We start from the raw sequence: 11,787 nt of genomic DNA, 5'->3' as shown, positions 1-11,787 counted from the left end.
GAACACACATCAACTATTCCTAGCCATGTGCGGCGCCCCCCTCAACAGTTTACGCCTCCGGTCATATTCTCGTAGTGCTTAGGAGAAGCCCTGCGCGGATCACTACACCATCATCGTCAGCACGCCGTCGTGCTGACGAAACTCATCTACTTCCTCGACACTCTGCTGGATCGAGAGCTCGAGGAATGTCATCGCGTTGAACGTGTGCAGAACTCGGAGGTGCCGTACATTCGGTACTTGATCCATCGGAACGAGAAGAAGTTCGACTACATCAACCGTGTTAGCAAACGCTTCCGTTTTTGGTCTACGAGGGTACGTGGACACACTCTCCCCTCTCGTTGCTATGCATCTCATAGATGGATCTCGCGTGAGCGTAGGAAATTTTTTGAAAGTGCATGCTACGTTTCCCAACAGTAACTAATGGTTGCTAAACTACACAACCAATCTAAGCATGGATTACTAGGATTTAATTAATCCTTAACACAAACCAAGTTAAAAATCAACCAACCAAATAAGCCCGTCTATGTTGCATGCCAAGTCAGCGCTGAAACGCGAGACCAACTGACCCAAAAAGTAGGGGTAAAATACAGAATTTACTCAATAAAAAAAGACAAGTCCAAGGTGAAGGAAAAGGGGGAAAATACTCTTTAGGAAAAAAACATGGTGATTTTGGTAAGAGGTGTGAATCTGTACAAAATTTTCTAGACGCAATAGTAAATACTAGAAGTATTGGGCGCGAGTGAATAACCCTGTGGTTGAGATGGTTAGGTGGACAGTGGTATCCCCAACCCACCAGGGTTCGAATCATGGTGCTCGCATTATTCCTGGATTTATTTCAGGATTTCCGGCGATGCGCTTTCAGTGGGAGGAGATGTTCCCGTCGATGACGAGACGCCTACGGTGACTTCGTAAATCTCAAGATGATATGCCGGCTCAGTCTCTTGGAGGTGCTCATAGGGGTAGGATGTGCGTGTATGCGTTCATAGGGGTGAGTGTATGTGCGTGTATATGAGCGCTTGTGTCTGTACTGATGCTCAAAAAAAAGAAGTATTGGACGCGCTTTGCTACGACATTGATGTTGTTGGGTTTTCATAATTTTCTACCCCCTCTGTATCAAAATATAAGGTGCGTTGCTTTTTTGAAAATTCTAACCACTTTAAGTTTGACCAAATTTGTAGAGAAATATATCAATATCTGTAATATCAATTCCATATCATTAGATTCATCATTAAATGATTTTTGTATTTATCCATTTAGTATTGTGGATGTCAATGTTTTTGGCTTTTCTAAAAACTAATACACCTTACATTTTTAAAACCGAGGGGGTATTTGGTTTGGCAAGTGGGGAGATGATAGAGTGCGTTTTCTTTTTGTTTATAATGTGTTGTTTTGGTGAGCCTATGGCGGTGTCATTCTGTGTTATTTGCTAATCAACTTAAAAAAATCCGCATCGGTGATTGCATATACTTTATTGGTGCTACAATATCTCATATTGGCTTTTCTTTTTTCTATGTGGTGCGAGGGTACGTGGGAAGACTATGTTTTTATGGGCCGGTTGCTGCAGATTGATTGCAAAAACAGGTGAGCTGGTCAAAATTGTGAACCAAATCCAAAATTGAACTTAATCGAACGAGGGAGCTTCGAAATTAGTGAGTATCATGAATTAAAAGAAATTAATGGGCGAGCTCCTTGAGAAAAAAATTGGCTTGGTCAAAATCGGGTGACCAAATACCAAATTGAAGGCCTAAATTGATTGTGAGGCCTTGAAAATTAGGGAGCGTAGTGTATTAAATAGAAGGATTGGGCGCACTTCACCGAGCCGTTGGTGTTGTGTTTCTTCAAAATATATCACTCAATTTCGAAATATAAGATGTATTACTTCTTTTGAAAAGTCAAACCTTTTAAGTTTGATCAAATTTGTAGAGAAATTTACCATAATATCAAATTGGTATTTTTAAATTCATCCTGAAATGAATTTTCATACTTTTTTGTTTAATATTATAGATGTCGATATTTTTGCTTTGAACTTGGGTCAAATTTAAAGAAATTTGACTTTCTACAAAATTAATACCCGTTATATTTGGACCCATGAAATATTTAGTTTGGCGGGTGGGGAGATGATAGAGTGTGTTTTATTTTTATTTATAATGTGGTTATTTGGTGGGACTTTCGGGGTGTGATTCTGTGTTATCCGCTAACCAACCTATATATACGTGGGAAATTTTTATGTGAGTGGTCGCATGTAATACTATATTGGTGCTACACTATCACATGGTGGGGCTTCTTTTATTCTAGATGTTTGTATAGACCGGTTGGTGCTGATTGATTTGGAAAATCGTTGGCCTGATCAAAATCATAAACAAAATTCAAAATTGAATACCTTAATTGAATGTAAGAACTTTAAATTTAAGTAACATAGTCAGTTAAAAGAATTGAATGAAAGAGATTGAGAAAGTATTATCCAGCAAACAGTACACTTAACAGCGACACATTAACGTGACACATTACATGAAATTATCGAATCCAACCACAATATAACTCGACGATATATAGTAGTACTAAAATATAAGTTCTCAATAACTATAGACTATATAGATATATATGTTCTCAAAAAACCTACCCCATAAATAAAATATGAGACGGAAGTAAAAGTGCAAGATAACTGAATCGAAGGACGAAGACTGAGTCGCGACATTTGGATCCACCGGGCCCCGATTTTAGTTGACGCCGTCGCTTCCGCTCTTCCTCTTCAACGTCGCCGGCTGCTGCTGCTGCTGCTCACGTACTTGCCTCGACGCGCCCACCATCATCTGCATCGCCGGCGTCGCGTACGCCCCCGCCGCACCGAAACCAAAAACCGACGCCGCCCCGCCCATGCCCATGCCCCCGGCCCCGCCGGGCGGCGGTGGACAACGGTATCCTCCTCCGGCACCGGCCACGCAGGCGGACGCGGCGCGCTGCTGCGCGTGGGAGCTGTAGCCGGTCAGGATGCACGCGCGCCCCGACTTCTCGTACTCCCGCCGGCTCGCCACGCGGGTGCTCAGCTCGCGCAGCTCCTCCACCAGCGCCTTGCACCTCGCGTCGTCGGCCAGCGCCGGCAGCAGCGCCTCCTGCCTGCGGTCCAGTATCCTCGCGGCCTCCGCGTACTCGCCGCGCTCCGCGGCGGCCCGCGCCGCCGCGATGTCCTCGGTCGCCTCCGCGCGGAACTTCTCCCGCGCGACCTCCATGGACGGCTGCTGGTCCTTGGCCACCTCCACGGGTCTCTGCACCGCCACGTCCTCGCCGGCCACGTCCACCACCTGCCCTGTCGACGTGTCGCGGTAGGTGCAGGTCACCTTCATGATCTGCGTCACTTCGTCAGCGTCGCCGGCCTTGGGCACGTCCACCAGCAGCAGGAAGCGCCTCTCCTCGTCCGCGTACAGCTCGCCGACGTCCACGGAGGCGGAGCGCGCGTACGCGTCGATGCTGCTGTCGTAGCGGCCGGACTTGACTGCCCGGACGCGCACGGGGTGCACGCACTTGACGGTGATGAGCGCCTCCTGCAGGACGACGGAGAGGAGCCCGCCGATGCACTGCGCGAACGAGTCCTGCACCACCTTCTCGTCCTCGATGAAGGAGAAGGTGCCGCCGGTCTCCTCGGCGATCGTGTGCATGGCTGACGAGTCGTGGTCGCCGCCGAAGCCAAACGTGTGTACCGGCGTGGATCGGTGGCCGGCGCCGCTCAGCAAGGAGCCTGGCACGAGAGCACGGTAGTTCTTGGAGTAGGAGACCGAGCCGTAGCCGTAACCTCCTCCTCCTCCTCCCAGGTTGTACGTGTCCTGGCCGTCCGAGAGGAGGATGACGCTGGCGACGGCGTTCTTGTGCCGGCGGCCGTCGAGCACCTTGGCAGCTTCAGTGAGGCCCTTGAGGATATTTGTTCCACCATTAGCCATGAGCAACTGCACGGCGCCCTTGGCCTTGACTTTCCCGGCGTCCGACATGCGCGTCAGCGGGATGGGCCGACGCGCGTCCGTTGAGAAGGCGACGACGCTGAGACGGTCAGCAGGGCCTAGCTGGTCGACGACGAAGTCCATGGCCTTCTTCAGCAGCGCGATCTTGCGGCCCGTCATGCTGCCGCTGACGTCCAGCACGGTGACGAGGTCAAGCGGCGTGCGTGTCTGCTCCGCCGCCGCCGCGGTGGCTGCGCCGGGGGCCTTAGCGTGGACAAGCACTACGAAGCTGTCGTGCGGCTCCCCCCTCGCGACGGCCGGGTGCTCGCAGTGCGCGTCGAGGACGAGCCTGCCTCCGCCGTTGGCCGCGTCCTGGACGAGATCCCAGTCGTCGAGCGGCGCCCCCTGCGCCGCCAGAGGCTCCAACGGCTCGTCGTCGTCGTACACGGCTGGCGATGGTTGGTCCACGAAGGGAGACGTCCACATCGGCATCGGCCTCGGCATCGGCGGCGGCGGCGGGAACTGGTACGGGTGTAAGTAAGGGTAGCAGGACACCTGGTATGGCCAGCGGGCGTTGCAGACCGGGCAGACGGAGCCGGTGGCGCAGGCGAGATGGAACCTGTGCTGACACTCGGACGTGAAGGTTGGGGAGCCGTATACAAAGGCGCACTTGCACACGCCGCACGCCGACCTCGAAGCAGCAGCGGCGTCGTGACGCACGGGCGGCGGCATCCGGGCAGGCTGCGGCTGGAAGGGAGACGGCTGGAAGGTCGGCGTGAAGCTCCAGAACGCGGAACAGGAGGGACACGTGTGTGCGCCGGAGACGCAGAGCGGGTGGAAAGTGTGGGCGCACTCCGACGAGAAGGCGGCCTCCAAGCGTCCGATGCCGCCGTAGCAGCCGGCGCACCGCTGGCCTGCGCTCGCCATGATATCGATCGAGCTAGTCGCCGACGAGAAGTACGATACGATCGCGGTAGATGAGATCGGTTTCGTGAATACAGATGAGATCGGTTTTGGTGTAGCCCTAGATACCGAGCGCCGCGTACTTTATAGGCGTTCACGTGAAACCGGCCGTAGAAAATCGCCACCGACTCTCGCTTATAAGTACGTCGGTGTTTGATTGGATCTCCACGTCACGTAATTTGGGAACTGGGATTACCTTTTGTTGGCAAAATTTTAGCATAGTCCCTTTTACCGACATCGGTGTTAAGACTAATTTTGGGCTTCTCGCGGTACGGACCGGTGCCTTTATGATTTGGGCTCTCAAATGCCACTATTGCGCACATATGGGCTTGCCCATGGAACCTAAATTCTCTCATTTGCGTTTGCAAACATTTATAAGAAATAATATTGTGTTCTCAAAAAAATAAGAAATAATATCAAAAGGTACACATTTTGTTGCCTGATTTTTTTACTTTTTTTAATTGTGCATAGTGCATGTTTGTCATATTTTGCGCCTACTTTTGGTTGCTAGTGTACGTGTTAGTCACATTGAATATTACTAAGGGAATGCCACCGTGGCTCACGTTATTACTTAAATCAATACATTGTCAGTTAACCACCGCATTTGTGCCATGACTAAGCTTAACAACTTTAACCTCTGTTTTCCTATGTAGCTCACGAAGGCACGTGATATCAGTCGATTCGTGAGCCGTTGGATTGACTTACCATTTGAGCGTCAGACATGGATGTGCGTTCATCTAAACCCTATCCCTAAGCTCTAGTTTTTTCTTTTTGTGCATTTCGCTATTTGTGATTTAATTTTCGCGTGATTTTCCTTGATGAGCTGGGCAATTCTCTTCTTCTTGTATGGAATGAATGGAAGAACCACTGTCCTTTCTGAGGACAACTCCAGCGTTGTACCTTAAATCGGACACACCAAATGTCCACAGACAAGTCCACAGATAGCTTTAGGAGAGCCGTCTATCCAATCTAGTCCACCAAATAAAAGCAGACACACCATTTTCATTAATAGTATGATTTCTTTTACATAGCAAAAGTAAAACTGACCCTGGTCTACACTTTGATGGTCATCAAAGTCCATTGCTTGGTCATCGATGTCGCAGGTAGAGTATGAATGATGCAGAGCTGCCAACGTTGGCACCGTTCCCGTTCCTGGCAAAAGTTCATCCACCACCCACTGCATGTCTTGGCCATTGCTCGCGAAGATCGAAGAAGGAAGAATGGAAGAGGTGGTGGGCGGCGGCTTGGATGAGGGGAGGTGGGGCTCAGAGGTGGTGTGGTTTGTTCCGTGGCCGACGTTTTTAAATAGTAGCGGGCACCGGGGCATAAGAGTGATAGCTTGAATGTGTTCAGCTGAAGTTGGCTTCTTGTTCATCGTGTTGGTGTGATTGTCAGGCAGGCGGACAGATGGTCAACCCACTTGAATGCGGCAGGAAGCCGTCATGTCGTCCCGTCCGGTCACATCCGCGATGAAGCGGCGTTAACACGACGCAAGTGGCAGGCCGAAACAACTTTCTTGACCGCCGCACTGGTGTGAGCGTTGTGCCATTTGAACGACATGTGGCAGTGCTTGGTCACTTCCATTTCGGGCCGACATTAATACGACACGAAAAGGGGTGTGTTGTTTGAAGCGGAATGAGGGAGGGGGGGGGGGGGGCTGTGTGGGTCGTAGGTGGCTGCGGAGCATATCCCTGCCACACGTTGTTCCACTAGTCGTCAGCGCTTTTGACGGCGCCGTCCGTTGCCGTCAGGCGGAAAACACTGCCGACGGCTGGACCCTGGCCATCGGCATAGGCTCCTATGCCGACGGCTATACTATGCCGACGGTCTGACACAAGTACACTGCCGTGATCTATGCCGATGGGGCTATGCCGACGGCAGCCGTAGGCATAGATCTACGCCGACGGCATACGGCCTATGCCGACGGCCCTTGGCCGTCAGCATAGACCGCGAGTCCGGTAGTGGAGGGGGGAGGGGGGGGGGCAGGTTACAGTGGCAGCGACAAGGGGACTAGAAGGGATCTTGGCCCCCCTAACATCAGTATTTGCTACTAATTTACTCATAAACAGTGCATATTAGTGGTTATTTGCTGCTAAAACTCATGTTTTTTCCCCAAAATTTGGCCCTCCCAAATATGTTTTAACATCACTTGGCCCCCCTAATCAAGATTTTCTGGCTTCGTCGCTGCTAGGTTGGTCTCCACAAAGCTCCGCCACTGCCAACACCTGTGAACCTTCTCATCTTTGCTTTCGGTCGGTGGGATTTCAGACATCTCAATTTGCACCACGTTAGATGGCCTAAAGCGTATGGACAGCCAAATCCGAATATTTGCAGGCAGTTTAGTGCACGGATGACAAACATTTTGAAAGTCTAGAGGAAAAATCGTGTTGATCCTTTTTTTTAGGGGAAAACGTGTTGATCCTGTTTCCGTTGGAAGTTTCATGTAAGCCGCAGGGGCCCATATGTCCGTGGCGTAATGTCCCTCCCGCCGTTAAACCCCTCTTGTCCCCTCGATCCCCGCACCATCTCGCCGCCGCCGCCGCCATGGCATTCTCCGCCGCGCGGAGGAGCCTGGCCACCAACCTCTCCCGCCACCTCACCTGCCGTCCCCACCCCTCCCTCTCCCACCTCGTCCCTTCCCACCACGACCGCGGCCAAGACCCCTCCTCCTCCGCTGCGCCAAACCCTACCCAGCGACCCGCGCCATTTCCCTCCGGCGACCTCCGCCGACGCTCGAGGTCCCAAAACCTTCCCTTCCCCCACCTCCTCCCCTTCCCCTTCTGCGCCCGCCGTAGCTTCTCCACCTCCTCCCCGCCCCCGGATGGCGTGATCGACGCCGTCGCGCGTCTCATCTCCGACGCCGCGTCCTCGGTCGCGCCCGCATTTTCGTCGGAGGAGGTGGCCGCCGCCGCGGCTGACTCGTTTCTCCCAGTCGCGGCCGTGCAGCACCTCATCGACGCCGTACACTCCATCACCGGGCTCAACTGGTAACTTTACCACAGTGGACCTTGGGGGTTCCAGTTTTGAAACTTAGCTGTAAATAAGTTGCTACGTCGTGGGTCATTCGCAGGTGGGCTTCCATTGCGCTGACGATGTTGTTGGTCCGGACGGCGACCATCCCGCTGCTGGTGCGCCAGATCAAGGCCCAGAACAGGCTTTCTGTAATCAACTCATTTCAGTAACTTCGATTGTTTCTTCCTATATATCATCGTGTCTTGTGTTTTTTGGCGATGCATTTTATGAAGAGCCGCAAAGTTTTTAAAACCTAACTGGATTGATAGATAGAGGTACAACACACTACTAACTGTAAATACTCCCTCCGTTCACTATTACAAGATGTTTTGGTTATTTCAATACGGACTATACATGCGGACTGAAATGAGTGAACAGACACACTAAAACATGTCTCATACATCTGATTTAGAAAAAAGTTAGAACATCTTATAGTAGTGAATGGAGGGAGAGTAGTTCGGTTGGTCATCACTGCTGAAGTGGATAAGTGCCTGTGTTTTGGCCCTTCTGTATTTCAAGCATTCTGATGGGGACTATGCAAAGTCAAGTGGGCTGAGGGGATTTAATGGCTACATTGCCATTACAAGGTTCTCTGAGCTAACAAGTGAATTGTTTTTGAGTTGTCATGCGTCGCAAATAGGTCCAGTAGCATCCAATTCTTTAGCCTCAAATCATCTTTCTTTCTTTTTGTGCGAGGGAGGAATTAAATCATCCTATGTCATAACTGGATTCATGAATAGTATGGATAGACACATGAATTTTTTACAAAGTTGCAGTGACACCTTTCTTGTCATGTCAATGGTTAGAGTTATAATCCAAGTGCCTCGTCCATACTCTTGATTAAACGGGACCCAATAATTGGCTTTACATTTTTCACTTAACCTGTTCAACGATGTTGATATCAATCATCACATCTTGATTACCATACTGTGACTATAGGTTTGTAGCTAAAGTGATCGAAAAAAAAACACTTCGATAAATTTTTGGTGATGCCCCCAGTAAGTTCTTTGAAACTATCCTGTGCTACTCAAATTTCTGTGAGGTCTGGAATAAGTTATATGGTACTTATTTCTTTTGTTATGTTCATTGCTCGTTTAAATCTATCCACATTATATGTCTTCTTAGAATGACTACAAGATTTAGTTGAATTTACTTCTTTGAAACTCTTACTCTATACAGGCATTGAAGCCAGAAATCATAGCAATCAATAAGGAAGGAGATGTAAGTAGATTTCGATCTTTGGCGCGGGCTGCATTTTATACTGTAACTTCTTGACAGCATGTTAGTTTTAGAAACCATGGTTGTATTAACAGCAAATATGTGCAAGCATACATTTACTATTGTTTGTTATGTGCAAAGCTACCATATAACATTTTTTGAAGATGTCATTATGCTTTGCATTGTTGCCCCCCTTTTACTAAATCATACTTCACTGTTATTTGTACTGATTGTGATGCATAGATAAATGCCACTGCTACTATGATCAGTTCTTTTAGTACCATATTTAGTAACTAGACATATTATCAAGACATTGCAATCACTTACCAATATGCTTATTCAAGTTAATCAAAGTTAACTGTTATGTAGACCATGGTACGGTGTTGGTAAATAACGCAAGGTAACCTAAATTACATTATAGTATTCTACACTCCTAATTAATGATATAACCTTTCATATTTATTTCCTGCAGTCAAGGGACCCACAATCGAGGCATGATAGGAGGAAGAAATTGCGTGAGCTATTAAAAAAGTATGCAACCACCAATGGTTCACTTATTTGCCCCGTGTTGAAATCTGGAAGATGTTTTTCCTGACCGCTGTGCATTTTTAGTAACGAATCATTTTATGTTTAACTTTGTGGTTCTTCAAACACAGGACTGTTCCTTTAAATGACTTGGGCTCTATAGTAGTTTCTAGGGTTTTAAATTACTTTATTAGCTATGAGATCATTCTTGTTGTCATCCATGGTCTCGAAGTGCCTTTTTTCTGCTCAAATCATGTTTTTTCAGTATTTACATGTCTTGCATATTTTGACTTTGTATGCAGCCATTCTACATTTTTCTAGTCTTCTAGGCAATAAATTCATTGTTTTAATTCTTGATTTTCTTTCTTCAGGCATGGTGTTAGTCGATTGACACCCTTTAACCGTACATTCCTCCAGGGGTCTATAATTTTAAGCTTTTGCTGTGCTGTAAGTTCATGCCAACTTGCTCATAATTCAAAATTTCTATCTACAATCGCATCTAGTTATAAAACTGTCATCTAGCAGTAACATATTTTTTTTAATGTTTCCCGCCTTATGTTCTCACCGTGTCAACTGTAGATACGGAACATGATAGAGAAAGTCCCTTCTTTGGAAGGAGGTGGAGCATATTGGTTTCCTGATTTAACAACTCCAGATGAGCTTTACATCCTGCCGGTGTTGACATCAATGACAGTTGCTGTGGACGAGGTGTGTATCTTGTCCAAAGAACTAAAGATGCCTTGTCTGTTATGTATGGTTGAGAAATTAAATCTTTCTTCCCAGCTCAATGTGAAGGCGCGCATCCAGGGACAACCTATTCTTGTGCAGCAAGTGGGGAAGAACTTGAATAGAGCACTGGCTTTTCTGATTATACCGCTATCAGTGAGCATCTGCAAGGTATAAATCTAACTACCATGTATAAGGAATTCAGACACACTGGGAGTTTGGGGGTTGTTTAAGAATGTTAAGTGACCATTTTTGGGGTTGTCCTAGATGGCTTCTGAAATTCGCCAAGGTCTGCCCCATAACTTGGAAAGTCCACCAGTTATCCTTCCTACTTGACCTGTGCATCCAAATATAGCCTGCATATTACCGGAAGCGGATTTGTAGCACCCGGGTGCTCCACAGTCCACAACCCTATACGAATATTAAATTCAAAAAATACTGAGAATTTAAAAAAAAACCCTGAGATTTGAGATATCAAACATGGGTTGCCGATCTACTCCTTTGTGAAATTTTATGAAAAAATATCAGGAAAAGTATTCGTGGCAAAAAAGTTTCTTATGTATAGAAAAAGAACTGTTTGGTTGGATTTTTGTTCGGACAATATTTCCTTCGCCAAGGATACGTTTTCTGGTATTTTTCACGTAATTTCACACGGGAGTAGATTGAGAACCCAGGTTTGATATCCTCAATTTTTAGATTTTTTAGTATTTTTTAAGTTTAATATTCATATAGGGGTGTGGAGCACCCAGGAGCTCCTGTGTATTTTCCGCATATTACCTGCATACCACTACTATAACATTAGCAGAACAACAGCTGTGCTTTTTGCACCACCGTAAACAGTTTTTTTGTTGTGCAGGCGCATTTCTTTTGGTGGGTGCCATGGAGTGCGTTTACTTTTGTGTATGGATTTGGTAACTCGTTAGCACTGCTGTGTTCAGGCCTTGTGTTCATCTCCTTTCGCACTTCCTAATGCGTAGTACTAAACCTGGCCTTACCTTATGATTTCTTGTCTCAGCTATTCGGAGGCCAGCCGTGAGGCATTACTTTGGTCTTCCTCACCTAGCAACACGGCCTGCACCTGCACCCGCGCAAGTGCCAGCGCCTAACCTTTCAGAGGGGACGGAGGGGATGCCAGCGCCAACCTCTGCTAACCATTCCGAAGGGACGGAGCCGATACCAGCAGTTGATTCGCCGCCTGCAGCAGCCAAGGGATCCGTGCATTCTAGGTCTGAGCCAAGCGACATGACTGAGAAGAAGAGGCGAACTCCGAGGGTGATAACTAACAGATTGCGCGACGATTGCCCCTCGAGCGATGGGCAGTGATCCCAAGGAGGACTCTAGCAAAGTTGTGTGTGACTGACTGCGGTGATATGTTGGGAGTTCATTTCCTTGTCCATCCACCTCAGACCGACCA

The 11,787-nt window shown here is 48.0% G+C and overlaps 2 protein-coding genes across 2 annotated transcripts; one reads left to right on the top strand and one right to left on the bottom strand.

Moving 5' to 3' along the window:
• Positions 1-2,457: 2,457 nt before the first annotated feature.
• On the bottom strand, positions 2,458-5,016 carry LOC123089598 (E3 ubiquitin-protein ligase WAV3-like). Its single transcript, XM_044511231.1, has one exon. It carries the CDS (start codon positions 4,854-4,856, stop codon positions 2,718-2,720), a length of 2,139 nt encoding a protein of 712 aa, XP_044367166.1. The 5' UTR covers positions 4,857-5,016; the 3' UTR covers positions 2,458-2,717.
• A 2,420-nt stretch (positions 5,017-7,436) lies between these two features.
• Positions 7,437-10,709, top strand: LOC123090349 (mitochondrial inner membrane protein OXA1-like). Its single transcript, XM_044511689.1, has 8 exons — positions 7,437-7,879; positions 7,963-8,053; positions 9,084-9,125; positions 9,595-9,653; positions 10,019-10,094; positions 10,227-10,355; positions 10,431-10,544; positions 10,641-10,709. Exons 1-8 carry the CDS (start codon positions 7,437-7,439, stop codon positions 10,707-10,709), a joined length of 1,023 nt encoding a protein of 340 aa, XP_044367624.1.
• The last annotated feature ends 1,078 nt before the right edge of the window (positions 10,710-11,787 follow it).

The sequence above is a fragment of the Triticum aestivum genome, chromosome 4B (assembly GCF_018294505.1).
Source record: "Triticum aestivum cultivar Chinese Spring chromosome 4B, IWGSC CS RefSeq v2.1, whole genome shotgun sequence".
NCBI lineage: Eukaryota > Viridiplantae > Streptophyta > Magnoliopsida > Poales > Poaceae > Triticum > Triticum aestivum.
The sequence above is the reverse complement of the archived record's forward strand: the minus strand, read 5'-3'. Positions and strand labels throughout refer to the sequence as shown.